The following is a 27,987-nucleotide window of genomic DNA, read 5'->3' as shown; positions in this document are numbered from 1 at the left end:
CTGGACCTCTTTATTTCCAAAAAGAGGGAAAAGTAAGAAAAAAGATAAATCTCTTTAGGGAAAAACACCCTGTAGTTTAATTGAAATGGCAAATGCAAAGTTAAAAAAATTAATTAAAAAAAAGCCCAACATCTGAAAGATCTAACAGTAGAATAAATAAATATACATACAGCAGTTTCCAAAATAGTCATATCTTAAAAACATACAGCAACTCTCAGAAAATGTCTTGGAAAGTGACGGACAATATTAATAGTGACATTATTTAAATATTTAGTATTTTAATTTAAGAACATGCACTTTCTCCTCTGTATTAATTTCAGAAAAATGTGGAGTCATGCTGTAAGCATGGGGTCATCTCTACCATTAGATTTCTCTTTTTATTGTTCCTTTGGACAAAAAAAAGTGTATTATTTTTGCTGTTCATTCTACTTTCTTAAATCACAGAACAGAGCTGAGTTCTGTGTCCCACGTGGGAGCAGATCACCACGCGGAATCCTGAGGGAATCCTTTGCTGCCTTTCTGGGAGAATGGAAAGCTAAGCTGGATGTGTTGATTCCAACTCAGCCTTCTAAAAAACTACCTCGTATTCAGATTTGGTAACAAACAGAACGTCTGCACTGAGGCTTTGTCTGCTCTTGATCTTCTCTCCCTCTTGAAGTTCCTATGAGTTCAGTGGGATGTTTGCTCCCAAGGGTTTTCCTTGACATTCAGATGATGTGAACTGCTAAGGAGCAGGTGAGTCCTCCCTCTCCTGCAGTTCTGCTGCTTTCTCTGACAGATGCATGACAGGCACAGCCCTGTGCTGCCAACAGCACAGGAAGGACTTGTTATTTCACCAAACTCCTGAGATCTAAGCCATGAGTCATTCTCCAAATGTTAACAAGGAAGGTCTTGAAGTTTGCATCTTTTAGATGATGGCTCTTCCATCTCTAGTGCTTCTGAGTTACTGGAATCAGACTTGCCCTTCTCCAAGACTACAGTGATGCCAGACAGGAGGTACCCTCCACCTCCACTCATGGTCAGCTTGGGATGGCTACGATCTGGCAAAACCTTTAAAACAAACAACAACAACAAAACACACCCAGAACACACCCCACAACCAGCACCTGTAAAAATCCACTCTCTGTGTGTACATCATGTTGAGTAATTTCAGCTTACAGGATAGGATGTAATTTTTTTCCCAGCCACAACAACAAACAGCCATTTGGGAAGTGTATTTATCTTTAAAGTAGCTGCAGAGGAGAATGCAGTTATAGAAATCCATAATAATACAGCTGCTGCCTCACTGGTTACTTCTTCATGGCATTGCCAGCAAAAAAGATATATATAAAATAAATATCTATATAAATAAATCTAAATATATATTATAAAGCCAAGGTTTGAGACCCATGAAATGCCATGATGTGCTCAGAAGTGAGGTACTCTGCAAGAAAGCACAGATGCTGCACAAACTAGCCTGAAGGGATTCTGTGATTTCCAGTTCTGTCCCTGTCACCTTTCTGCAGCCACATCACACCTCTGTGTAAGGACTGTGCCTCCTCCTTGCCCTGACTGCCACTGCAAGTCCCAGAGGTTTTACCTGTGTCCAGGACACTGCAGTGCTGTTCTCACTGTTGCACCTGCACACAGGACCCCTGGCCAGGCCCACCTTGTGTGGACATCTAGGAATTATTAACCCTGTCACTCTGCTACAAATATTTCAGCAAATGTTTAATAAAATGCAAGCAAGTAAAGTCTTTCCATTGGAACTGGTGACAGTGAAGCATTAAAGCTCTTCAGAACACCCAGTACTCCAGGGCAGAGCAAATGCCTGAGCTTAGACATTGTTTCAGTCAGTCCAACCTCCCCCCTATTTTCAGGAAATGTTTTGCTCCCCAGAATTCCCATGGTTTTGGCAGCCCCCTGCTGCCATCCTTACCTGGTAGTTCCTTAGCCAGGTTTCAGACAGTTTCAGGTTGATGACTCCACCTCTTTCTCTCAGCTTGGTGTAACATTCCAATAATGGCTTAGAAAAACCAAAGAGGAGGTTACACAGCAGAATGGCACCAAGCTTGAACTGTAACAGTTGAAGTAACATCCTGATTTACCTCTTTATATTGGCAGTAGACAACAAAAGGCCTCGAAGGAGCAACGAATTCCAATAAAGAAAGTAACAAGGGTGTGGGATGAAACTTGCTGGCTACAATTAAGCTGCAAAAAAAGTTTCATGCACATTAGTTTTCTGCTTCTGAAACCTGCTCACCTAGTGGAATTTCCTCCTACTTAGCACAGCAATCAATTACAGCTTAGAAGTGTCTCATCAGCATGTTTTCATTGCTCTGACAAGTCCCCAAATGTAAAAACAAATCATTACTTCCTACTGTAATTAAAAGGCTGAAGCATTGCTCCCCAAAGTGCAGAATATTAAAAGCATTGCAGGAGCACTCACTTCAGCTGTGTCGAGCTCCACAATAATTCTTACAGTCTAAGAAATTTCATGTTGCTTGCTCTGCTCCAAGACCATTTTGCAAATACAATTTAAGTTTTGTGACTGCCAAATGTTGCTTAGAATGTAACCTCAGTCATGACTCTTTAGACTGAGTAATCTTCATTAAAAAGAATATTTAGAGAGAACAAATCCTTAAAAGGCATGACTAAAAACCTTTTAAAAAGAAACTATGTCCTTGACAACCTAAAGCCTTCTTGTTCTCTATCCTCATTTTAACATCACACAATAACTTAGATCTACAGATGGTTGAGATCCTCTGCCACTATCTCCAGTTTTAATCCAAAAAAGACACTGCTGAACTACACTGCAAGAAATGGTTGATAATTAGTTAATTAGCTATTAAGTTGTGCTTGTGCAGAAAGAAGGGGCCAATTAAATTCCTTCACAGTGTACAGAGGCTACTGAGATGCCCCATCAATTAATATTTGTTCTCCAGGGGAATGTGCAGCACTGGAGTTAAACTTGCCTGGCAAAAGGGAGATAAAAATTCATGTTCAATTTTGTAGATATAGCAGAGATAAGGAGGTGAGATAATTCTTTTTCAATTGTTCCCACTTTGGTTATTTGCCAGCCATGGCCTTGCAGACCATTTATTTCTAACGCAAACCTCAAAGGAATTGTGCTCCATCATGACCCAAGCAGGCCATAAAGGAAAGCCTCATCCTGTGCCTTGGAATGCTGCACTGGCCCTGCCAGGGGCTCTGCCAGACTCCAGGAAGGGAAGTGAGGGCTGGGAGACGGGGAAAAGCAAATCCTGCTCTTTCATATGGCAGCACAGATTGCTGCCAGCAGGGAGCCTGGCCAGGCACAAGGGATGCAGTGGGTGAGGGGGGAACAGGAAGGGGCAGAGGGAGGGACATGGTCTAACTCCAAACATTTGGTGTGCCTATGAACAAATTTCTGCTTCCATAGTGTCAGGAAAATGGAATAGTCTATCTCTAGTCTTCTTTAAAAGAATACCAAACACCCAGTGAACATCTTCCTTTTTCCCCTCAGTGGCCTAACATCAGACCTCAACTCTCACCAAAGGAATTGAACCAACAGATCCCGGACAAACAATGTTTTACCACACCACAGCACAGAAGGTAGAAATTTATCTGGAAGGGTATTTTCTACATTCACTAATAAATACTGTTAAACTCAGGTACCCAAAGTTGGTACCCACCTTTGCCTCATGAACAGCTTTTCTTTACTCTGCCAGTAAGTGCCAGTCTTTTCCCCACCTCCAGTGTTAAGCACCTTTTCCCCTATCCTTTTCCTGCTTCTCTCCTGCAAAAAGTCCCCGAACCCTTATTTTCCCTGTCTGTTCCTAGTCCTTAATTTGAAGCATTTCCTTATTCCATGCCAAGTTTTCTGTGGTTCCTGATCTCAAGGAGCAGTGCCTATAAAAGGCAGATGACTGAAGAAAGGGGATCAGCCATCTGGGACAGTGCTCTCAGGCACCATAAATTCTGTTTACCCCCATCCTGCTGGAGCCTTCCTAAAGCCAGGAATCACTCATCCCTTCAGGAATGTCATTTGTTACAGCTTTCTAGCATTACAGAGGACAAAAGGAGGATAAAAGTGATTGAAAACAAATAAAGAGACAAATACTAAACAGGCCTCCTTGAACTGAATCAACAACTGAATGTGCTATTTTACAGGGAAGGAAATGACAAGTGAAGTCAAACATTAATTTTGCCTTTGCCAGATCATGCACAGACATTAATTACAGAGATGGTGCAGCAAACAGCAGTGACACTGCCACTATTCAGGCAGCTCCATGGTCACAGGCACTGCCAGACAGACGTGCAGAGCTTTTTACAAACCTCCTTCAGCTCTTCAGAGAACACAGAATTACCTGGTTCTGCATGTTTTTAAATTCTACCACTTAAATGTGCTACATGAGGTATATGAATGAACATGAGTTAAAATATTTCATAGTAGTAAAACCCAAAAATTATACACAAGCATTTGAAAATAACCAGTAAATGTGCAGTAAAATTTATTCAAGCAGAACAGCTTCATTTCCAGTGAACCAATATTCTTTGGAAGAAAACAAATTAATATGTTATTAAATTAACTGAATTAATGTTACCTGGTTAACTTGAATCACTCCAGCATTTGCTAAGAGCACAGTGAAAAAGTCACACCCACCAAATGCTCTTACACTATTCTGGAGCTCAATTTCTAGGAATACTTTGATTGTGTTTGTTTTAAATTTATGATATAAAATCTTTGTGCTAAATTGTTCCTCAGGAGTAACTGATCCTGGGTAAAACAGGTAAAATAAAGTTTTGGTTTTTTTTTTTTTCCTTTGTAAAAAGGAAATTAGTTTCTAAAAACATCTAACAAAAAAAAACCCAGAACAACAAATTTAGTTTCACTTCAATGAAATTAAAACCTCAGGTTCTACTTTGCTAATTAGAATCCTGTTATTTTATGGGAGCCATTTTGAATTAGATTCTACCTGGGTTCTCATTTTCTTTGGATAGATTTTTTTCATTTTTAGTATTTGCTCATATTTAGATGACTTTTAGATCATTTCAAGCCATTTAAATGAAAGAAAAAAATCTCCACCAGTGCCTTTTGTGCCCCCAGTTCTCTGCTCCATCCCATGGCCCCCATGGTCTGGGATGTTTCAGAGCACTAAATTGGGAACACCATTCCCAAACTGTGACAGCTCTAAGCAGACTCACCCATCAGCATTCTTCTCTCTCAGCAAAGCTGCAGCTTCTTTCAGCTTTTTCCTTCTCTCCCACTGTTTTATTTGCTTTTCCCGAACCTTTGAACAACAAAACAAACAGTTGGCACTTTAACTGGTAATTATTTATCAAATAATTATTACCTGCATTTTCAGTTTTTGAATTTTAATGTAAGACAAAAGACAACTTCCAGAGCTCCACCTAAACACCTGACTAAGCTGCATTTCAGCAGGGCTGAATCAGACAGCAGAATTTTATGTCCACAGATGTTGTGAAACCTGAACAGCCACAGTAAATATTCTTACATTTTCTTTATTTTCTTTTTCTTTGTTCTCTTTAAACTCTGCATCTTCAGCACTAATGTCCACTGTGTCTTGCTCCTCTGTTGGACTGATCTCCATAGGTGCTTCAGTAGCAGGTTCCTCCTCTGTTTCCTGCAGGGAACTCTGTTTCTCCTCACTCAATCCATTGCTTTCCTCTTCCACCAGTGCATTCTCCTCAGGGTCTGCAGGCAGAGTCTCTATACTGAATGTCCCAGACAGGAGACTCTGCACTTTGCTGAGAGGAAATTCATGAAGATTGTCAAAAAAAGGTTTGGGAAATCCAAAACAACTGGTGGCAGCTCTAACAGGTCCCCCTCCTGGGTACATCTGAATGATGGATCCATAGCCTGTGGGAAGGAAAGAATCAAAACACATTGGAAAGCCAGAATTCTTAAAAATCTAGAATTATTTCTGAAATGCTTAAATGAAGGGTCCATTTTAAAAAAAGGAAGTAAACTGCTTCTCTTAATCAAACCATCAAATTTAACAAGCTGTGGAAATATGCCTCAAACCTTTATTGTAAGGACAACAGTTACTGAAACACAGAAGAAGGTAACTCATGGAATATTTGTGTATTAAACATGTACTTAGGATTAGCTCAGAAGCTAACATTATCTTCTTTCTTCTAATATATGAGCTGTTAGCTCATATAAGCAGTGACAAATTGCTAGAAAAAGCTAATTTAATAAATAATTAAAAGGCAAAATTGTAAAGTTTGTTACTTATTTATGGAGTTGCTTGGATAAAACCCAAAAGTTAAATTAAAGAGCCTTATTTGGCAAAGAATTTCTTCAATATCCAGGCCCTAAAGGAAGAGCTGTGAGATGTTAAACACACTTAATAGCTAACTGAAATTGTATCTTATTTACTTCAGGAAGTAGCCCTATGGCCAAAAAGCAACCTGCAGTAGCACTGTCTGTGTGCTTCCCAGACAGCAGACAGCACATCTGTGTGCACATCACATCACCTCCTGCCTTTCCAGGCTTCTGGAATATAATTGTCACCTCTACCTGGTGTCTTAGAATAATGAAACTGATAACTGAGTTCCACAGAAAAATCAGGAGCCAAAGGTCTCCTAGAATAAGCTGAAGGAAGTGTCACATACTTTCAAAACACACACTAAATCTGGTGCAGGGAACAAGAGAAACTGCAACATTTCCAGTGCTGTCAGAATTCCAGTGGCACTATTCCTGTTTTCTGCTATTCCCTTTCCTGGACTTCCAGGTGTCTGGGAAGGATCTCCATACAAGCTCTTCACAGCTTTTTCTGATCCCAATGTCATAATGCTAAGAGAGGAAGTAAACCAGATCTACATACAAGGCTATAAATTTAATAAAATTAATCATATAAACAATTATACCAAATCTAATTCTCATTTTTTATGTTTTTTTTAAGTACTGAAAAAAAATATTGAACTGATGCAAAAACTTTCCCCAGTGGAAAAACAAGTTTTTCCTTGAATCTTGGAGGTGGTAAGAGCAGATTTCCAAAGCTGAGGAAGCATTTTGGAGTGCTGCTCTCTGCTGCAGTGTCCCACAGGTGTGTATTTCCACCCCCCTGGGGTAGCTCACCCCCCATTCTCTCCATCACAGCCCCCAGCACCAGGCCTGCACACGTTTCCATGACAATCATCTTGTTGCCAGCGTGGATGTTTCCCAAAGTCAGCATCTGAGCCAGGGTGTCGTATCTCAGGTGGCTGGAAGACAAGAGGCATTGAACAAACATCAATTTGCTTACAGACACTGCCTACTGGCCCAGGAACCTGCCAAAACCAGTTGGATTGCAGGTAGATTTGGGAAAAGCATCAGTGACCTTCAGAGTCACCACACAGAAAATTATAATTACACATCTGAAAATGAAGAACTAGAGCTGGAGCCAACAAGAAATCAGCCAGGAAAAGCAAAAGCAGGATATGCAGGAGGTGCCCATAGCAAAGTGGGCATCTTGTGCTGTGCCAGTCAGAGAAAGTAGTTTTTCAACCTTTTGTTTGTTTTTTTTCTCCGGTATGTCAGCTTTGTAAAGAACAAGTGGTATGGATGCATTTCCTGATCGAGTAATGAATCCCTTGTGGTTTTCACCTGTTTTGCAGGAGCCAGCATCACCTGTAACCCAGGATCAAAACCCAGCACATGCACTGAAGAGACTCAGAGAAAGCTACAGAAATTACAACTAATCTTCAATAGTAAAAAGCAGCCAAGGGCAGAGATGTTGGAAGGAGAAGGAAGAAGGTTTGAGAAGACTTAAATAACAAGTAGTTGAAGATTTTAAATCCCAGCATCTTAGATGTACTCTTCCTTCATTAAAAAATGTATCAGTCCACTGTTACTGTCTGTAACAATGTATCTCTTAGGTGAGGTGGGTGAAAATCAAACAGAGCCAGATCCCTGGCATCATGGCCCCGTCTGACTCCAACCCGAATGTTACCCACAGGCTGTTAAACTCTGGAGATTTGAGGATTCTGAATCCCTGACAGGTCAAAGACCACAATTCTTGCCTCTGGTAAGTGGCTGGTTATCTTGTTACTGAGCCAGACCCAAAGCAGGTAAGAGGTACCTTAGAAAATCAAAGAGCTTCTGTGTGTGTGGGCAATTAGCAAGGTGGTGTTAACAGGGAAATGGTGAATTCTGGTGCTGCATGCAGAAGAGCTCTCCTGTTTGCTGCCATATTAATTAATTGTCAGTGTCACATTATCTTTCATTAAACCATAATCCTCACGTTCAAGGGAAAGAAAAGAAAGGTGAGTATTGTAAACTTTGGTATAGTGCAGGTATTTAAAAAGTATTCAAGTATCTTGCTGTTGTCATTTGAAAAAAAGAAACCAAATGAAAACTCACTTAATTTTTCCAGGTTCCCTTGCATAATACATGGTTGAAAGGATGCGAGTGGATGGTTTCACAATTGTAATAACTGCCTCATATCTGTAAAAAAACATAGTCATGGTCTTATTTTAATCTCAACAATTTAGGGAATTACCAAATATTTTTCACATTTTAAAATTCACTTACTTTTTTTTCTTCTTCTTTATGTATTTATCTTGAGCAAATTCTGTTTTGTCTCTGAATGTTGTACTGTTCTCTATTAACTGTTGAACTATTTCCTTGGAAGAGACAATTCATTTTTGTTACAGCTAGCATTTATTTCTCATTCATTTCATAGACAGTATTTTTTTAAACAAGCAGTGAAAATATTTTCTTCCAGTAGAGGCATGTATACCATGAACTTCTCCTGACACTAATGCAAAGTCACTCTCTGTTAACCAACAGGACCAGTGAGGCATTACACTGACTATGTGTAGGAATTTCATCACATAGTTTTGCATAAAAATCATAGAAATGAAAATGTTTATCCTGGAATATTGTCAGTAACATTTCATTTAATCCAACTCCCTCTTTGGGTCTCTGATTCCAGCATCTCTGAGGGTACCTTTTTTCCCTGTTCCATGTAGTTCCTCCCCTCTGCTCTGGTTAATCACCAGACATCTCCCTCACTCCAATAATTTTTTCAGTCTCACAAATTTTGCCACCCTACTGTACCAACTCCCTGCACAATGTCCAAGTCCTTAGCATTTATTACTTCCTGCAATACTCCTCCTGATTTTTTTCCTTTTCTAGCTCCCAGGTCTTCCCAGAATTTCAGTTTTAGTTTCTTGGTCTCCCTGTTCTAATCTCCCCCCTTTGCCAACCCAACTCTTTCTCATGCTTTCAGATTCCAGCTGGGAGGGATCTTTAGGACCTCCAGTAAAACCAAACCAATCCAACAGGACCCTCCTTGCCTGGGGTTTATCTCCATGCCAGCAACACAAGAACAAAAATGCTGCTATTTTAGGTTCTGTGATCCAAGTAGTTTAACTGCTAAAAATTATGGGTTCTATTAAACATGGAGGGGACAAATGAAAAAAATGGAGTATTTTAAATTTGGACACCACAGCTCCCCTTGTGCTTCAAAAACCTGCTCAAATAACAGAGTGGTGCAAGTATTCCTCACTTCCTATTGTGCTTTTCAGGCCATTATTCCTTCAAACACTTAACATATGTGATTAATGATTTGAAACAGGATCTCTTTCTTTTTTGCTTTATGCTAGGAAAAAAATAAATTCAGTGCCTGGGTTGTTTTGTAGGGTTTTTTTTTTTTTTTGGTTTTTTTGTTTTGTTTTGTTTTTTTGTGTTTTTTTTTTTTTTTTTGTTGTTGTTGTTGTTGTTGTTGTTGTTGTTGTTGTTGTTGTTTTTGGTTTTTTTTTTTTGTTGCAGTAAAATTTACAGTGAGGAAACAGGGAAGTGTCCTGCATCACCAAGACACGTCATTCACAAACAGGAATTCAGATTTTAACAGACACAAAGGGAGGAATAATACCTATTGCTGCTAATGTAGCTCAAAATTAATATTAGTTACAGTCCAGAAAGCAGAGTTAATAAAAGCACAGGAGATGCATGGCACAGGCTTGCTGAGGACACAGAGGAAAGGCATCAGAGGGATCTTCTGCCATGGACAGTGAAAACAAAAACCATCAAAGCTGTCAGCCTGATCAGCACATTCTTCTCCAAGAGATAACACAACCAGCAGCACAACCATGGAAACACAGGAACCATTCCAAACTCCTTGGACCCAGCAGGAAAAAGCAGAAAAACTGCTCCAGAGAGCAAGATGCAACCAGGAACTGAACTTGAGGTAAGCATGAGCAATTTCCTGATTTTCTTAGAAAGGGTAAACCAAAGAGCAGAGAGGATTGTGCCTGACAGCATCTGCACAACACAACTGGCTGCAATGTCTCAGTAACAATTTTAAATGGCTTAAAGATCCCTTACTTCATGAAAGGTGCAGGCTTAAATACCAACTCCTTTTCTAACAGAACAGAACTGATCTCTTGGGAACACTCTGAGTTTCCCAGGTACAGATAAAGCACCAGCATCACCCCTGTGTAGCAGGCACTGCCCGCAGGCACAATGCTGGTACATTTGTTACACAGTGTCATTTGATAAAACATCATTGCTTGGCCATAATCTTTTCCTACACCTTTGACAGTTTAATTATTGCACAATTTTAATACCTCTGTAATACAGAAATAGTATTTCGAACCTTATACACAAACAAAACTAAATGGTGATTATGTGAGCTGTACTTTATCTGTTATGACTTCTGATGCCACAAAAATTTATTCTTTACTCTCCTCTGACAAAGTTGCCAACCTTACATAAAGTTTTCTCTGAAAACAGCTTTAGCATTTTTGTAAAACCAAAAAAAAAAAAAAAAAAGAAAGACTTGACCAGTTGAACAAAGAAAAAGCACTGAAATCTATGCACAGATAAAAAGAATATCCTTTTTCAGAAACTAAAATATAACCATCAAGGTAGCACAGAAATGACACCAAAACCTTATTTTTTACCTGTCCTTTAATACCCTTGTCCTTCAAAGCCTTTATGTCATCATGAGTCAGTTTTTGAGACTTCCCATCGTCAACTATGTTACGATTATCTGTCCCTGCTTCCTTTGTTTCTAAAGGAAAAGGATACAGATTTGTAAAATCTACCTCCAAATAAGTGGGAGAAACACACGATTTTAGTGTCACAGAAAGCAGTTTTCTTGTGGTTAAACACACATTTCTCATGGCCTTGCAAAGTACAGCCTAAGCAAGGAAATGTAATATGTGAGGTAAAACTGAATGTAAATAAAATCACCCAGACTGAGGTTCAAATTTTCTCCCACATTAAAAAGATTATTTGTTACAGGACTAGTGAAACCACTGATCAAGACAAAACCATGCACTTCTATAACAGAAAGAATATAAGCAGCATGTAGCTAACAAATGATTAATAGAAAGCTTTCCCAATTTCTTTGGTATCATCAAAGAAACAAATTAATTTGAAATCGTTTTTCTGTCAATCCTCTGGGATACCTGTGGTTGTCTCTTCCACCTCTTGCTTTGGCTGGAGGTTTCCACCACTGGTTACTTCAAAGGTAGTTCCATAGATATGTCCGATGGCATTATCCAGGTAGAACCACTGCTTCTCAAAAATTATTTTTCTGAAATAACAGAACAGTGAGTAATACTTAAAGCATTATTTTTATTGTATCTGAAACCCTCTATACTTGAGCCTAAACTATAGCTTTTTATATAACATTTTCATCTATATCCCTGAAGAAAAGCAGGACAAGCACAAAGAGTGAAATTAACCACAAAACCCACGTTAAACTGGAACTGGTCAGGAAAAGAACAAAGAACTTAAATAGACCATATAGGAAGAACTTTTTTTTTCCCAGTTCAAAAGCATTTTCAAATGACAGATAAAATAAAGCTATGGCACCTGTCAGCATAATTTTTTAGAAAGTCAGAAATATATTAAATCCAAGCTGGGTCATGGAGAGTAGTAGCAAAAAGATGAGTATGGTCCTATATTTTGTAAATTTCCTCTGAAATAACATTTGCCAAAAGACTATGAAGAAAACAGAGAGTAATCCTGGAAATGTTTCATTAAAACAAATTTAATTTACCATCCCTTTCATTTTAATTGCACCAAGGCAGGTGTGCATTTTATCTTCCTTCACTAAAAACAGGATTCACAAAGCCTTTAACTTTCAGGCTGACCAACAAATGCTGCCTTGCTATCCCGGGAAATACCAATCTTGGCAAATGGAACAGAGCTATGCCACACTCACATTCAAGTCAAAACTTGCCAATATGAGCCGTAATTACGCAAATTATACTCAGCACTAATACTGAACAACATCATTTTCAAACCAGTGCCGTTCAAGCACAGCACCTTTCAATCTCCATCCTAGAGAATAACCTGGCCACGTTACCCAGTACTGACTGACTGTCCTACAGAACTGCCAGGCGAGAGCCCAGGCTGTGCCCAGCGATTTCAGCACTCCCTGCCGGGCTGCAGGCGCTCTCCTGCTGTGCCAGCTGGCCCGGCAGAACGAAACGGGAGCGCTTTGCTGGCACCAGAGCAGCAGCAGCCCGAGCGGAGCGCCGGCATCCCCGGCACACCGATGAACACGCTCGGGGCAATTCCCGATCCTCATCAGCACCTCACGGACACCGCGGGCCCGGCGGGCACCCTGCTCGGCTCCGCTCCCACCGGCACCGCTCTGACACCGGCACCGCCAAACCTCCGGAATCTTCTCCAAAGTCCTATCAGCAATGCGGCCAGCAGATCTTCCGGGCTTAAGGGGTTTCTTCCCGCAGGGACCGAGACAAGATTAAAACCTTTCCCGCCGCCTGTCAGACGAGTCTCGTGGGGCCGCTATTCCTGCCTGGTGCGGCAGGACCGGGACAGCGATCGGCACCGGGACCCCGTTCCCTCTGGCGGGGCCCGCCACAGCCGCACCGAGGGTGGCGGGGGCGGAAGGCGGAAGGCGCAAAACGCGGCACCGAGCGGCACCGGGAGCCGCCGGCGCGGCGCTCACCTGCGGCGCAGCACCGACACCGCCTTGAAGACCTCGTCCCGCTTGAGCACGGCGCAGTCGCCCTCACGGATGCGCGCGCTCGGGCCGCCCTCCATGGCCGCCGCCGCCGCCGCCGCTCGCGCCGGGCCCCCGCGCAGGCGCCGGACCCGCGCGGGTGAGGCCTCGGCAGGCGCGCCTGCGCAGTGCGGCAGCGCGGGAGGCGGGAGCCGGCAGCCGGCGCTGAGGGCAGCGAGCGCCCGCCCGGGCCCGGGGCTGCTCCGAGCTTTCCCCGCGCTGTGCTAGGGGAGCTAGGGCCTGCCTGCCGCGGGGTGTCCTCTGGAAAACAGCACTGGTTTCAATTAAGTGTCTCCTGGTGCAATTTTTTTCCTCAGCTTGGTTTGCCGTCGCGTCTGGTAGCGGGAGATGAGCAGGGAGCTCAGGGGCAGGGGATGTGCCCGGGGCAGAGGCTTCCAGGGATGGCGAGGAGGATGGCGAGGAGGATGGCGAGGAGGAGGAGGATGGCGAGGCAGAGGACAGAAGGGAGAGCCCAAAAGGATGCCCGAACCTGGTGAGCCAGCCCCTGTACTTCTGCTTTCTGAAGCCATAATGCTTTTATTCTAACGCACTGTGCTAGGCAATTACAGCTATTTGTCTCCCTTGGTCAAAAGAATCACAGAGAATAAAACTTGCAAAATTTCACTATCCGTATTCTTTCAATCCACGTTATTATTTTTTTTTCTTCTCCCAGCAAAATCTCGCCTAGTCCAATCAACGATGGACCAATTTATTCCCTATAAGGGCTGGAAACTTTATTTCTCTGAAGGTATTTTTTAACCTATTTTTCTAGAATTTATTACATGTAGTGTTAGTAGAGTTATAAGTCAAATAAAGAACAACCAAAATTTCATCTATAAAAACATAAATACCATAAAGACTTCACTCTTGTGATATACTGTAACCTTTGTGATCATTACTGGGATCCTGTGGAGATGTATCATCTGCCTTAGTTTTGCAGTGCAGAAAAACAATGGAAGAAAAATTACCTGTTTATGTATTTTGTGAAGTGGAAAGAATTATTTCTGTGACTAACATGGTGTGTTTCTAATTAGTTTACAATGACAAGTCTCCTTTTGTCCAGAAGACTCAAGCCTTTGAAAAGTTTTTCATGCAGCGCATTGAGCTTTATGACAAGGTAAAAACCAAAGCCAAATATATCCCACCCCAACAGCCTGTTGTTGATACAAGAACATTACAGATTTTTAGTGTTTTTTCCCCATCAAAAGTAACCTCCATCAGAGACCTGAAACATCTAGGACACAATTTGGGTGTTTTGCTTCTAATTTGAAGTGTATTTTGTTATTTATGGTGTTTCCCAGGATGAAATAGAAAGAAAAGGAAGCATTCTCGTGGATTATAAGGAGCTAATCCAGGACAGAGAGCTGACTAAATCAATACCAAATATATCTACTGAACTCAGGGACATGCCTCAGAAAATACTGCAGTGTATGGGTCTGGCAATTCATCAGGTAAACAGGAGGTTCTGATACATGGAATAGAACCCTCACAACCAAAAAGAATCAGTGGCACTTAGAGGCCATTATGTTATAAACCCCACATCTCTGTGTTTTTCTTTCTTAGGGCAAATTACTGTTTGTTTAAAACTCAAATCCTTCAATCTCTCCTCTTCCTGTATGACCCACAAAATCACGTTTTGAAGTTGCTTTGGTCTTGGTGCATTTTCCTTATTAATCATTGGAGCAGATGGCTAAAACTAAATGTAGTTCTAACACCTGTGTCTCTCCATGTTGGGAGTTCTAATTCCTGTGGGCATCTGTGTCCCTTCCTGTTCCATGCAGGTGCTCACCAAGGACCTGGAGAGGCACGCAGCAGAGCTGCAGGTGCAGGAGGGATTGCCCCTGCAGGGGGAACCTGTCATAAACGTGCCTCTCATCCATGCCAGGTAAGGGGGGCTGGCACTTCTTCTTTCCCAAGGAAGAGCTGTTTGCCTCCTGGCTAATCCTTGCCAGTGTCCATGTGTGGCTTGCATGTTTAAGGGAAAACTGGGCTCTGTGAAGCTTTTTCCAGGAGAACATTCTACATTCTGCTTTTTCTCTTCACTGTGACTTCATATCCTTGTGCAGAAAAAAGTGAAATGAAACCTCCTTTTAAACTGAAAAAACAGCTTGAACTAGAAAAGCTTGTAAGTAGAGAAGTAACTTATAAGCAGAACAATTATTCTATAAATAGAATTGTATTGATTAAAAGCAGAATTATTTAAATTTCTATTGACTGGAGAAGTTTTTAATGAAACAAATCTTTAGAACTTTTTTCTTCATCAGAAGTAATGGCATCTCACACTTCAAGGGTCTGAGGGAATTGGGAGTGTAAGCTCTATTGGAGTTCAAATTACCTTTTAAAATTATTTTCTTTTTTATTATTATTTTTAATTCCCTGCTGGTGGTGGCAGAGCCATAATAAAACTTTAGTCCTTCTAAGTCCAAATTCCAGGCTTTATCTGAAACTGTGGAAAGAGACAGTTATGGATGATCTTAAAGTAATGTATTGCTTGGCCAGAGGTGTCACTGGATAAACAAACTGTACTGTTTGAGTCTGTTGAGGTCGATTCATGTGAAAATATTGAATGTTCTGCTGCTTTCTAGAGCAAGAATCAAAAACTGTTCTGTGGATTCACCAAAAAATACTTCTAAGCGTTTTTTTTTCTGGATTTTACCCTTTTTAATTGGGAGTAGGATTTTTTTGTCTGTGTTTGGATGGGTTTGGGGGTTATTCTTGTCCTTTTTTTTTTCTGTGTGCTAATGCAGGGTGTACAACTATGAGCCTCTAACCCAGCTGAAAAACGTGAGGGCCAACTGCTATGGCAAGTACATCGCCCTGCGTGGCACCGTGGTGAGGGTCAGCAACATCAAACCCCTGTGCACCAACCTGGCCTTCGTCTGTGCTGCCTGTGGGGATGTGCAGGGTGTTCCTCTCCCTGATGGGAAGTACACCCTTCCCACCAAGGTAAGCCAAAACTTCATGCTTTTTGGTGTGTTTTCACAAAAATCAGCACCACAGATGTTAAAATGTAAAAAAAAAAAAAAAGAGAAAAAAAAAGTCTTTAAAGCTAGGTTAAACAACTGACACGTTGAAAAATAATTAAACATACCATGTCACTTTTCTTACTTCAGACCCTTGTTACATGTAAAAAATGTATGCTGCTGGAACAGGATATGTGACCAAAAATACATAGAAATTCCCTGAAACCTGGAAAAATATTATCTCGTTTAATTTCCATTTCACCAGTTGTGTTTAAAAAGATCCACCTTGCTGTGGTGGTTTTCTATGCATACATTGTTTGGTTTTTTTGTTTAGAACTTTCTATTTTAATTTAACTTTTTATTATCTGGACTTAATAAGTCATTAGACACAGGACAGTGCCTGGTTTTTCTCAAACCAGTTCACTGAGGGGATCACACAATTCTGCTGTGTTTGCTCTAACAGCTGTGAGTCAGAGTTCATGTGTCTGTGCTTGATAGATCCTCACAATTATGTACATCCTAATTTGTAGCCCTAATTTAATTGTGTTTTTTCATGGAATGATGCTGAATTTTATTGCTTTGTAGGTTTTTTTGGGGGTTGTTGTTTGGGTTTTTTTAATCAAATAAGACAATTTCACCCTAGGACTTTAAAAAAGGCTGGGAATGAGTCAGAATTCCTGTTGTTGCAGTGCCTTGTTCCTGAATGCCGGGGCAGGTCCTTCACAGCTGACAGGAGCTCTCCTCTAACCACCACAGTGGACTGGCAGTCTGTCAAGTAAGCACAAAAATGTGATGTGACAGGACACTCAAAAAGTGACAGGATGTTACAGTGTGAAAAAGTGACAGGATGTTACAGTGTGATTTTAATAATCTTACTCTTTTGCAGCAAGCACTCTCCAACGTTTGTATCACAAAGGAGTTGTTTTATCCAGGTGCTGGTATACTTTGTAACCTACCCTGTCATAGTTTCCTGGAAATTCCTTCTGCCCTTACCCAGCTCTTGGAGAGATGCTCAGTTTGTGCTCTTTGCTGCATTTATCAATAATTTCTAATTGCATCTATGATTTCATTATTCCCTTTAACGAGCTGTAAGTCAGCTAGAAAAACCCTATTATGTTACATTGGTCAGCTGTGCCACTTGACCTGAATGAGCTGGAAGTAAACTGGAAGGTTAAAAATCTTAGTTTGAAGTGACATTAATGCAAAAACTCGTGCTGGTCTTATCAGCTCCAGAGGGCGCTGTTCATCACAGCTTCTTCGGTAAAGCTTGGCTTTGCTTCCAGGGAGTCTCAGAGCTCCAGGTGCAGAGCCAGAGCTGGAACTGTCACAACCAGAGTCAACTGCTCTTCTGTTATGGTCTGAGAAATTCCTTGGACTTTTCCAGGGTTGGAATACCTGTTAAGAATTCATGGGGGCTATCATCTCTGAGTTCTTTTTTTTTTTTTTTTTTTTTTACATAGGTCCCTTTTACTTTATTAACTGTACTCATTTCTACATGAACATGCTCATTAGTGGTAGAAAATCTGCATTTCAACTCAGAGTTCACAGCTACTGCATTTCTGGGCTTTTTGTGTGGTTTATACCCATTTAGTGAAGCGTGCCCTGAGGAAGGTGCCCAGAGCTGCAGGTGCTGTGTGCTGCTGCTGCAGGGTGTGCAGCTGCCCTGGTGTGTTGCAGGGTGCAGGAGCTCATGGCAGACGACCAGCGGGAAGCAGGACGGATCCCGCGCACCATCGAGTGTGAGCTGGCGCAGGATCTCGTGGACAGCTGTGTCCCTGGAGACATGGTCACTGTCACAGGCATAGTGAAGGTGGCAAGCACTGAGGAAGGTGAGTGCAGCATCTTTTTCCTACAGTGGGGTTTTTGGTAGTGCTTACACAAGAACAACAACAGTCACTCCCCTTAGTGGGAGCTCTCGGTGCCATAAGTCCATAAAATATAAATTTCCTTGGAAGTTACCAAACTTTTGCAATGAAGAGTTATTTTAGGGCATTATTTGCTTAACATTTTCTCTTTAGTATCTCCTTCAGACATTAGGAGAACTATCACACTGTTGTGAAGGAGAGTTATCTTAGCTTAGTCTCCCTAGAGAAATCTTTCAACTCTTTTTTTCCTTTTCTTTCCCAAAGTGAAGAAATATGCTGTGCACTGCTCTGAAAGAATACATTGCAGATAACTGCAAGACTGTTTTACTCTGAGACTTCATTCTCTGCTCAGTAATCAATCAATATAGAAAATGATTAATTATTAATTGATAATTACTGAGTAATTACTGTGCTACATGTTTAATGCTTCTGCACCATGCATCTTTTTTTCCCCCAAAATATTGAGTGGAAACATTTTATATTCAACTTTGCTTTGACAACAATAATATCATAATTTAAAATCTCTGGAAAAAATTATTTATTCTGGGACAAAATTCTCTCTAGACATGTATCCTCAATTTCAGGAAAATATTTATCGTGTACATAAGCGGAGGGAGCTTCAAAGAACAAAGGTAACTAGAAACTTACTTTGCATCAATTTTCCAAAGTGCAGATGTTCAGTACTTAAATATGAACATGACTGTACATGATATTTCTGAATTACTCTATGCCATTTGTAGATAATATGAGCACTTATTAATAGAAAAAATGCTCCATCATCCTTTCTCAATTTTTCTAACAGGACCTTCTAAGAATAAGAATGACAAGTGTATGTTCTTATTGTACATTGAAGCAAATTCTGTCAGCAACAGTAAAGGACAAAAACTGAAGAATTTTGATGATGAGACCTTTCAGAGAGCATTCATGGAGTTTTCCCTTAAAGACCTCTATGCTATCCAAGAAATTCAAGCTGAGGAAAATCTGTTCAAGCTCATTGTGAAGTAAGTTGTATCAGACCTAGACTGGGTCTAGGGTTAAACATGAATCAGTGTGACACCTTCAGACAAATGTGACAGCTCATCCTAAAGCTGTGAAATGTCTGAGCCTCGTATAATAGAAACCACAGAGACCTAAGAAACTGCAGTGAACAAGGGACTTGGGAGGGAGGTGTTGCAGTGGGAATGTTGGGACTTTGGGAGCAGTTTAGAGATTTAAGGAGTTGCCTGTGTTCTAGTTTAACCTTAGACAGAAAGCTCTGGGTAGAAAAACAATCAGTTAATTTTGATCCTCACCATGTAAATTCAACTTACAAGTACTATTTTGTCCTCCGGTTTTCTACAGTAGAGGAAAGAGGTGCAAGAACTGAGCAGAGGGTGTGAAAGACCCTCAGTTCAGACTGAAAAGTACTCTTCTAGCTGGGATGTCCCTCAGGCCCTCCCAGTGGAGTCAAAGAACACAAACCCAGCACTTTAAAAGGGGGGTTACAGGCAGTTACTTGATTAAGACAAGAACAGGTGCAGATACCACTGGGAAGCTGATTCTCCTTTGTCTTTGTGGGGACTCAAGTGAAAAGCTTTTCTTGTTTCAGTCATCTCTGGTTATCCAAAAAATTCAAGAAATTTGCTGCTGCTGATTTCTGTTGGAAATTCAGCAACAGCTACCCAAAAAGTTTTATGTTTATTAAGGTGTTCTGTGATGAGAGAGAGGACAAGTGATTTATTTATAGTAACACATGATTTATCTTCCACTTATGTTACCTTGTGATTTGCTTTCCAGCTCTCTTTGTCCTGCAATCTATGGCCATGAGGTAAATAATCTAAAAACTCTACTTGTAATTCCAGTTTGAAATGTTTATGCCCCATTCAACTCCTAAAGGATTCACAAAGCTTATCTGGGACAGGGGGAGGGGGCAGGGATTGTTTTTACATGTGACTGTTGTGTTTGTGAGGGTCCCCAGGACAAGGTGAGAGATGAGAATTTGACTCCAAGTTCTTAGAAGGCTGATTTATTATTTTATGATATATCATATCATATTATGCTATATTATGCTATACTAAAACTATAATAAAGAAAGAGAAAAGATACCTCAGAAGGCTTAACAAAAACGATTAATAAAAACCCATGGCTGACTCAGAGAGTCCAACACAGCTGGCCCTGATTGGCCATTAAGAAAAAACAATTCCCATGGAAGCACTCAAACATTCACCTGTTGGTAAACAATGTCCAAGCCACATTTCAAAGCAGCAAACACAGGAGCAGCAATCAGATAACTGTTGGTTTTTTCATTCCTTTCTGAGGCTTTTCGGCTTCCCAGGAGAAAATCTTGGGCAAAGGGGATTTTTCAGAAAGTATCATGGTGACAGACTGTGGCTCACAGTCTCTTTTGGTGTCAGGGGAGTGGCAGCCTTACACCCTTAAGTTCAGAGATCCAGAAGGAAAGGTCATTGCAAGCAGTTCTAGGGAGCTGTCAGGGCTGGTCACCACCATGGAATGGAATGCTTACCAGTGTTGGCCTCTACCACAACAGATTGTGAAGGCAGGGTTGGCCCTGGCCTTGTTTGGAGGATGTCAGAAGTTTGTGGATGACAAGAACAGAATCCCAGTGCGAGGAGATCCACATGTCCTGGTTGTTGGAGATCCAGGATTAGGAAAAAGTCAAATGTTGCAAGTATGGTTTCCTTTTTTACTATTTCCTGTTTTCCTCTATTTCCTTATTATCTTGACTTGCAGCCATGGGAGGATAACTGTGCTGAGACCAAAGGGTTGACTGAGCCTGGCTGGAGCTATCTTTTCTTGTGGGATGCCTCAAGTACAGGAGAGTACCAAAGGGCTCTCCTGCCATCCAGGGAGCCTGTTAAACACCAAAGCAGGTGTCCTTGTCAGGCCCATGGGTTTTCAAGGACAGGCTTACAGGCTTGCTGTCCTGCTCTTACACAGTTCTTTTCACCAACCCTTTTCCCCAGTGAGGAGGCTCACTCCTTCCTGTCTTCATTTAGCTGGTCCATTGTGAAATTAAGTAATTAATCTGTGAACAAATGCAACTTCAGATACCCTGTGACTCTCCTCCTGTGAGGTTTACTTCCATTCCTTACCTTATTTCCATGTTGCTAGCACAGATCTTTTTGGGAAAGGGACCTGATGCTGTGTTTGGGTTTTCATCTCAGTAGGTATTTCTGCATGACTATGACAATTAGTAATAGATTTTTTTTTTTCTTAAACTGAGTGATTTTTAAATTCCATGTATTTTTCCATGGTTACTGTGAAGTCCAAGGGAGACAGAATTCACCTAGACCTTCTTTAAAAAATCCTTCTAACATGGACCATTGCATTAGGATATGATTTGCACTTAGCCAAGGTGATGGATTTGCATGCAAGCATCTTAACAAACAAAATTTTTAAATTATTCTTTTGTTGAATGAGGACTCTCCAGCACAGAGTAACTGATTTGTTTTTTCACATTGTTACTTAAAAAAATAATACCATCCAAGTAAAGTTACTCCTACTGCTTTGCAGAATTTTGTGTCTTGGAGTTGCAAGGAGTTAGAGCTTTACTGTTGGGCCATATTCAGTGGAAAGAAACAAGTTTGGGTTTACTTTGAATTGTTTCTCTAGAATGAGGCTTATGAAATTCTTCACTTTGGGGAAGGAAAAAGTATTTGTTTCTCTTCTAGGCCGTGTGTAACATCGCTCCTCGAGGTGTGTATGTTTGTGGTAATACTTCCACCAGCTCTGGCCTGACTGTTACACTCTCCAGAGATGGCACTTCTGGAGATTTTGCCTTGGAAGCTGGCGCCTTAGTGCTTGGAGATCAAGGTATCCATGGAATGCCACAGGTTCTGTGTAGCCATATGTAAGGGGCAGGAGAGTGTGTGCTGCTGAGTCTCAGCTAAGCCAAAGTGCTCGCTTAACTGTGGACTAAAAATGTCTATTTAAAGTATGATACTGGGCTTCCACACTATGGGAAGTTCTGAGCTTCTCCAGTGGCTTCTCTGGGGGCAATTCCTGCTTTCCTAGAGTGTTGGGAAACTTCAGTTCTCCAGTTCATATACCAGATTTACTGTGTCAAAGAACTAGGATTTTTTTTGTTCAGGAATCTGACTTGATATCAGCTGCTGGAGTTTTGCTGGTTCTGAAAAAGGACTATATAATGAGATATGTTGTCTATTTTTAAAAAGCTTGTTTCATCATCTTAACAAATCACCAAAATGCTGCATCCCCAAGTCAGGCTGAGTTCATAGTGGTTTGGCCTGCATTACCATGAAATGAAAACAAAGCTGGCTGAAATGGAGATTTTCCAATGTCTCCTGCAGTCCCTGGGGTTCTAAGTTGGATTTCTGAGTAGCACTAGATTATAGGACATGCTTGTCCTTCAGTTAATGTGTTGTCTGATAAGTCTTTGTCCTGTTTTAATTGCTTCTAGGAATTTGTGGAATAGATGAATTTGATAAGATGGGAAACCAGCACCAGGCTTTGTTGGAAGCCATGGAACAGCAGAGCATCAGCCTGGCCAAGGCTGGCATTGTTTGCAGTCTGCCAGCTCGGACATCCATTGTTGCTGCAGCAAACCCCGTTGGAGGACATTATAACAAGGCCAAAACAGTGTCTGAGAACCTAAAGTGAGCCCTTTCTGAAATGCTGCTTTTATAATTCAGGAGTAGATGCTTCTGGCAGTCTTGTAGCTCGTGTACAATTTCTTTCTATAATTTTGGAGTGTGAACACAAACTTTAATAATCTTTAGTGGCTCTTGAGAGAGAAATTCCTGTTGTACTTTATTCTGAATAAGCAGGACAGGATCTTTTACCTGTGTTTGAAGTGGAACAGAGTTGCTATAATTTTTCCACTTCTCCAAGCTCTCCAAGTTCCTTGTCTTTCCTCCAGAATGGGGAGTGCTCTGCTGTCAAGGTTTGATCTGGTGTTCATCCTGCTGGACACGCCCAATGAGGACCACGACCACCTGCTGTCGGAGCACGTGATGGCCATGCGGGCCGGCCGGCGCGCCGCCGCCAGCAGCGCCCTGGTGACACGGGCCAGCTCCCAGGAGCACTCTGTCCTCCAGACCACCTCAGATCGACCCCTGCTCGAGAGGCTCAAGGTGAGACTTGTCCTGGGGCTGCTCCTCTAAAGCAAATTTGCTGTGTTGGGTTTCAGTAAGGAGCTACAGAAGTGGGCTGGGTGTAATAATTTGGTGTAATACGATCTGTGATGGAGTGTTGAATCCAAATAGAGCAGTGTGGAAGCAAATCCTTGGGCATCTGCAACTCCATGGATTTGGGAAGTGTAGGAGAGGAAGTACATTTCTCATTAGACTTCAGTGATGGCTTTGAGAACTGATATTGTCAAATGCCAGGTCTTGGGAGAAATACTCTTACTGGAGGTAAACCCATGCACTTTTGGAAACAAGGTATCAGCAGTGGTGGTTTAGTCTTCTCTGGAGCTGTGGGAATTGGGATTTTCTCTTTTTGAGGAGGGATTTAACTTTATAATGAATTCTATTTGGCACTTCTTATCATTGCAGATGAGAACCCTTGGCTGCCTTTCCTGAAATGGCCAAGTGTGTGTGTTTACATGTCTGAGCATAGCGTGAGGACTTGAAGTACACTGTTCATATACACAGCACCAAAGCCCTTATAGTAATGACTTCACCAGATAAAGCATAAGGATGATAATTTGATATTAAAATTTTTATTGTATAGAATTCTGATAGACAGAAATCTAACTCTTTGTAATGGTGCTAGATCTCAACAGGAGAAAACTTTGATGCCATTCCCCATCAGCTGCTGAGGAAGTACGTGGGATACGCTCGGCAGTACGTGCACCCAAGCTTGTCTCCAGAGGCTGCACAAGTCCTCCAGGAATTCTACCTTGAGCTCCGGAAACAGAACCAAGGAGCAGACAGCACCCCCATCACCACGAGGCAGCTGGAGTCCCTGATTCGACTGACAGAGGTAAATGCAAGCTGGAATGCTTAAGGGATTTAAAGCAAAGAGATTATTCCTGAGGTACTACCCAAATCCTACCATTTTTACAGCTTATTCATCACTATGCTTTTTCTGTTTTGTTAAAAATAAAAGAAAATAAGAATGCATCATGGTTAGAAGTGCTTAAGAGCTGCTGTTCCTTAAAACTTCTTATAAAGCAAAAGACCCTTGAGGAGATGGAAAGAGAATCTATCACATTCCCCAAAAGGAGAAAAAGTAGATGCAGGCAGGAACAACTGCTGCCTAGCTTGAACCTAGACTGCTTCTGTTTTCCCTAACACTGCCTTAACAACACTGTCTGTGATCTGCTGCTTCACCAGGCTACACTGCTAAAAAGCAAATAAACTCCAAGCCACAGCCTAAAAGTGCAAGTATGCAGGAGGACACATTGACGCACTAACAAAAAATAGAAAAATCTTCCTCTAATCCTGTATGCTTAGGTTCTATCTCTGCTCCTAAAATTTGTGCTTGTGGCCCTTGTAGAGTGATTGTAGCCCTTTTTCACATCAGTTATGATATATCTTAAACCTTCATGGGATATTTTTTTCTGTTTTAAGGCACGATCAAGGCTGGAATTAAGAGAGAAATCTACCAAGGAAGATGCCGAGGATGTGATAGAGATAATGAAATACAGGTAATAGAAAACACTGTTTTAAAAATAAATAAAGCATCACAGTGCTATTCATTTGAAACTTCTTTTCTTTACATATTCAAACACAATGAAGAAATCACTTTATCAGGCTTAGAACCATGATCCTTCCTGAAGGGAGGTTGTAGACAGATGGGGGTCGGTCTCTTCCACCGGGCAGCACCTGACAGAACAAGAGGACACAATCTCAAGCTACATCAGGGAAGATATAGGCTGGATATTAGGAAACAGTTTTTCACCAAAAGAATAATAAAGTACTGGAATGCTTTTTCCAGGGAGGTGGTAGAATCACCATCTCTGGATGTGTTTAAAAAAAGACTGGACATGGCACTTGGTGGTATAGTCTAGTTGAGGTGCTAGGGCATAGGTTGGACTCAATGATCTTAGAGGTCTCTTCCAACCTCATTATTCTGTGATTCTATGATACTATTATTTGGATTTGTTAGCTGCTCCTTAAAAGTTGCCAGCAGCCCTAAGTCAAATACAACTACTTAGGCCTGTGAGTTGTGTGGTCACAGTGGTGCTGAGTGTCTGGGCACAGTAGTGCACACGTGAGGCTCTGCTGAAGGATTTTTTCTCCCCTGTGAGTACTCTCTGGTACAGGTGAACAATTAAAGTTCAAGAGTGATTTGGATGAATGCTTAATCTAAGTTCCCTAGAGAGTGACCTGATAGTGGGTGGTTTTTTATGTGGCTTCTGAAAGTTCTCTCAAGCATCACATTTTGGGAATCAGATCCACCTATGTTTGCTTTTATGTCCTGCTGAGTGAGAGTTTGATCTCTTTTTGTAACCTGTTTGTAGCATGCTGGGCACCTACTCGGACGAGTTTGGGAAGCTGGACTTTGAGCGCTCCCAGCACGGCTCTGGGATGAGCAATCGCTCGCAGGCCAAGAGATTTGTGTCTGCCCTGAGCAGCGTGGCAGAGAGGACCTACAACAACCTCTTCGACCTGCAGCAGCTGCGCCACATTGCCAGCCAGCTGCAGCTACGGGTGAGCTCCCCCTCCAGCAGCCACACACTGCCAGGCCACCCTCAGCTAGTGCTGCCAAAGGGAGAGGGGCAAAGGCACCTCTGTGTGCCTCTTTGCAGCAGCAGAAATAACTAATGTGCTGCTGTTAGGCTGAGCAGAGCTCCTGAAAGGTCTGTGAGCCTCACAGACCCCACAGCTGTTGGCAACAGCAGCTCCTTGCACTGGTAAGGGCTGATCCCACTTGATGAGGCTGGTTCTGAGCAAGATCCTGGTTTGGTCTGTGAAAGACAATGGTGCTTTCAGTGCTGCACTCCTTCTGCCTCCCCAGAGGACACACCTATTTTTATTCCCAAGTTTAGACTTGTGGTGTCCGTGCTCCATTTCAGCAGTGCAATGATGTTTCTGCATCATGTCCTCTGGATCAAATATGCCTTTAAGTTTTCATTCTTGCTTCAGGCATCCTGAAGTTGCATGTTGGAAGGAACATCATCTAGGACATGTGGCCACAAATGTATTCTGCCCTGTAATTGATTTGCAGTCTATACTTGTGGGGGCTTCAGCAAACAGAACTGTTGATAGCTAACTATTTTTCCTCCACTTATTGAAGTTATTTTAATTAACTCTAATTCTCCCTTCACATATAGAATATTTTTGCCCACCCAGGGACACCATTTCTTCCTGTTTGTTTGTGGTATCCCCAGGGAGGCCCCGAGGGGCACCCTGTATGTTGGCTGGCAGCAGCAGGCAGGCAAGGAAACTCCACATGGTTTCTGAGGGTGCTAATTAGATGAGGGTTTATTGGGGGTCCCACCCCCGGGAGCAGCACGGTTTCTGAGGGAGAAAGGGGGAATGGGGAGGGAGGGGGAGAGAGGAAGAGCCTAGGGAGAAAAGGGGCCAAGAGCTTCTCATCTCCCTTGCACAGCTTAACAGGGAGATTCAAAGTAGGTGCAGAATAAGACTTGGGCCGATGGGATTACACATACATGATACTTCAGGGGAGGATCACAGGCTTGGAATAAACTGTACATTTTTGAGGGGTGAGACAGAGCATACCATTTAAATAAAATGTAACACCACACATCACCTCCTCTGGATTAAATATGCCTTTCAGGTTTTCATTCCTGCTTCAGACATCCTGAAGTTGAATGTTGAAAGGAAACATCATCTAGGACATGTGGCCACAAATGTATTCTGCACTGTAATTGATTTGCATTCTGTACTTGTGGGGGCTTCAGCCAAACAGAACTATTGATAGCTAACTGTATTTTTGCTCCATTGACTACTTACTGAAGTTAATTTAACTTCAAGAAGTACTTGTAAGTGCTCTTATTTAATTAACTTCAATAAGACTACTTATTGAAGTTAATTTAATTAACTCTAATTCTCCCTTCAAATATAGCATATTTTTGCCCATTCAAAGTTCTGTACCTGGAAATCAGGGAGAGTTGTAGAAATTGTGCATTTCTGTGGTAGATACTTCTGTTTCAGAACTGGAATTTACACATATGTAGCAGCACCTTTTCTTCATGTCACAAAGGAGAGACTGCTGCTTCTGTGTAACACTGCAGTAAAACCAGTGTGTAACTAGAGCAGAAAACTGAGGACTGATGGTGTGAGACCTGCTGGTAGTTGAAGAGTTTGCCAAGGAAACTGACCTATTCTTAGCCCACTTCATTTCACCGAGTTCCTTCAAATGGTTTATGTTGCTTTACACCAGGTAAGATGTCATTCTCCAGTTTGATATTTTTGTCTTTATTTTCCCAGGTATCTGATTTTGAAAGCTTTATTGGATCCCTAAATGATCAGGGTTATCTTTTGAAGAAAGGTTCAAGAGTTTATCAGCTCCAGACCATGTGAGAGGAGTCACTGTGATGGACTTCCTTGGGATGACTGTCCCCCTGGACTGCTGACCTGCAGCAGGGAGGAACATCCTGAGCTGAGCTGCACCTGCCACAGTGCTGGGGTTTGCTGGGCTGGAGATTCCCCTGCAGAAAATTAAACTGGAAAGCTGCAACAGGACAAACTGGCACATGGTATTGCTACCTGGCTCATCCTACAGCTCTCTGTTCCAAATGGGACCTCATCATCCCCCAGGAGTGGAAGCTTGTTTTTATACTGTTACAGTGCCATAAGGGACTTGACTTCTGAAAGAGATGCTGGACCCACAAATTTCAGCCCAGGAATCTTTCATGAGAGGATGGTATGAGCTGTACTTTCAGCACTGTAGTTCATTTAAAGTCTAGTGTTTCCAGTAGGTTCTGACAACACTGTTTGATAGCTGTTACCAAATGACACTTCACTGAAACTGACTTGATTTTCTGCTTTGAAACACAGTCTTTGAAGCCAAGGTTTTATTTGAAATCCAAGTCTGATTTAAGAAAATATCCTTATTACAATATTTAATTTGTAAAGCAGGGATTGGATTTTGACTGCCATTAAACTTTATATATGAGAAATATTATTTGTTCAAGGCTGTTTAATGGCCATTACAAGATCTGTAACACCAACAGGTTCTGTTTGTTTCTGTGTAACTGTTCCTGGCAGACCCATGTGTGTTCAGCAGGGGTGAAGTGCTGAATGCTGCTTCCTGACTTTGATGAAATCAGAA

General features: G+C 41.7%; 2 protein-coding genes across 6 annotated transcripts; one reads left to right on the top strand and one right to left on the bottom strand.

The window, feature by feature from the left end:
• Nucleotides 1-49: 49 nt before the first annotated feature.
• TRMT6 (tRNA methyltransferase 6 non-catalytic subunit) lies at nucleotides 50-13,028 on the bottom strand. 4 transcript variants are annotated; one of them, XM_036381252.2, is made up of 11 exons: nucleotides 12,900-13,028; nucleotides 11,386-11,513; nucleotides 10,876-10,985; nucleotides 8,501-8,592; nucleotides 8,330-8,413; nucleotides 7,067-7,191; nucleotides 5,478-5,842; nucleotides 5,167-5,252; nucleotides 2,088-2,190; nucleotides 1,919-2,005; nucleotides 50-1,050 (listed from the first exon to the last, which is right to left on the bottom strand). In XM_036381252.2, the coding sequence occupies exons 1-11, from the start codon at nucleotides 12,992-12,994 to the stop codon at nucleotides 877-879; spliced, it is 1,449 nt and encodes a 482-aa protein (XP_036237145.1). In that variant the 5' UTR covers nucleotides 12,995-13,028; the 3' UTR covers nucleotides 50-876. The 4 variants fall into 4 exon arrangements, with proteins under 4 accessions (XP_036237145.1, XP_036237149.1, XP_054370424.1 ...); XM_036381256.2 differs by lacking the exon at nucleotides 12,900-13,028 and adding an exon at nucleotides 12,522-12,542; XM_054514449.1 differs by lacking the exons at nucleotides 10,876-10,985; nucleotides 12,900-13,028.
• An 83-nt stretch (nucleotides 13,029-13,111) lies between these two features.
• MCM8 (minichromosome maintenance 8 homologous recombination repair factor) lies at nucleotides 13,112-27,837 on the top strand. 2 transcript variants are annotated; one of them, XM_036381167.1, is made up of 18 exons: nucleotides 13,112-13,446; nucleotides 13,627-13,701; nucleotides 13,988-14,070; nucleotides 14,255-14,404; nucleotides 14,735-14,838; nucleotides 15,701-15,899; nucleotides 16,606-16,691; nucleotides 17,594-17,745; nucleotides 18,584-18,782; nucleotides 19,558-19,588; nucleotides 20,309-20,449; nucleotides 21,453-21,594; nucleotides 22,202-22,397; nucleotides 22,661-22,874; nucleotides 23,518-23,727; nucleotides 24,318-24,394; nucleotides 25,211-25,400; nucleotides 27,144-27,837. In XM_036381167.1, the coding sequence occupies exons 1-18, from the start codon at nucleotides 13,302-13,304 to the stop codon at nucleotides 27,234-27,236; spliced, it is 2,487 nt and encodes an 828-aa protein (XP_036237060.1). In that variant the 5' UTR covers nucleotides 13,112-13,301; the 3' UTR covers nucleotides 27,237-27,837. The 2 variants fall into 2 exon arrangements, with proteins under 2 accessions (XP_036237060.1, XP_036237061.1); XM_036381168.2 differs by lacking the exon at nucleotides 13,112-13,446 and having other exon boundaries at nucleotides 13,458-13,701.
• The last annotated feature ends 150 nt before the right edge of the window (nucleotides 27,838-27,987 follow it).

The sequence above is a fragment of the Molothrus ater genome, chromosome 3, assembly GCF_012460135.2.
Source record: "Molothrus ater isolate BHLD 08-10-18 breed brown headed cowbird chromosome 3, BPBGC_Mater_1.1, whole genome shotgun sequence".
NCBI classification, from domain to species: Eukaryota; Metazoa; Chordata; class Aves; order Passeriformes; family Icteridae; genus Molothrus; species Molothrus ater.
The sequence above is the reverse complement of the archived record's forward strand: the minus strand, read 5'-3'. Positions and strand labels throughout refer to the sequence as shown.

Bases quoted from the DNA above. Each gene is read 5' to 3' on its own strand.
- TRMT6 (XM_036381252.2), bottom strand. From the start codon at position 12,994: ATGGAGGGCGGCCCGAGCGCGCGCATCCGTGAGGGCGACTGCGCCGTG. The intron at 5,843-7,066 runs GTGAGCTACCCC...TCCTTCCCACAG, and splicing joins TGTGATGGAGAGAATGGGGG to GCTATGGATCCATCATTCAG. The intron at 2,006-2,087 runs GTAAATCAGGAT...GGTTTTTCTAAG, and splicing joins TCTACTGCCAATATAAAGAG to CCATTATTGGAATGTTACAC.
- MCM8 (XM_036381167.1), top strand. From the start codon at position 13,302: ATGAGCAGGGAGCTCAGGGGCAGGGGATGTGCCCGGGGCAGAGGCTTC. The intron at 13,447-13,626 runs GTGAGCCAGCCC...TTCTTCTCCCAG, and splicing joins CAAAAGGATGCCCGAACCTG to CAAAATCTCGCCTAGTCCAA. The intron at 15,900-16,605 runs GTAAGCCAAAAC...CTGTTGTTGCAG, and splicing joins AGTACACCCTTCCCACCAAG to TGCCTTGTTCCTGAATGCCG.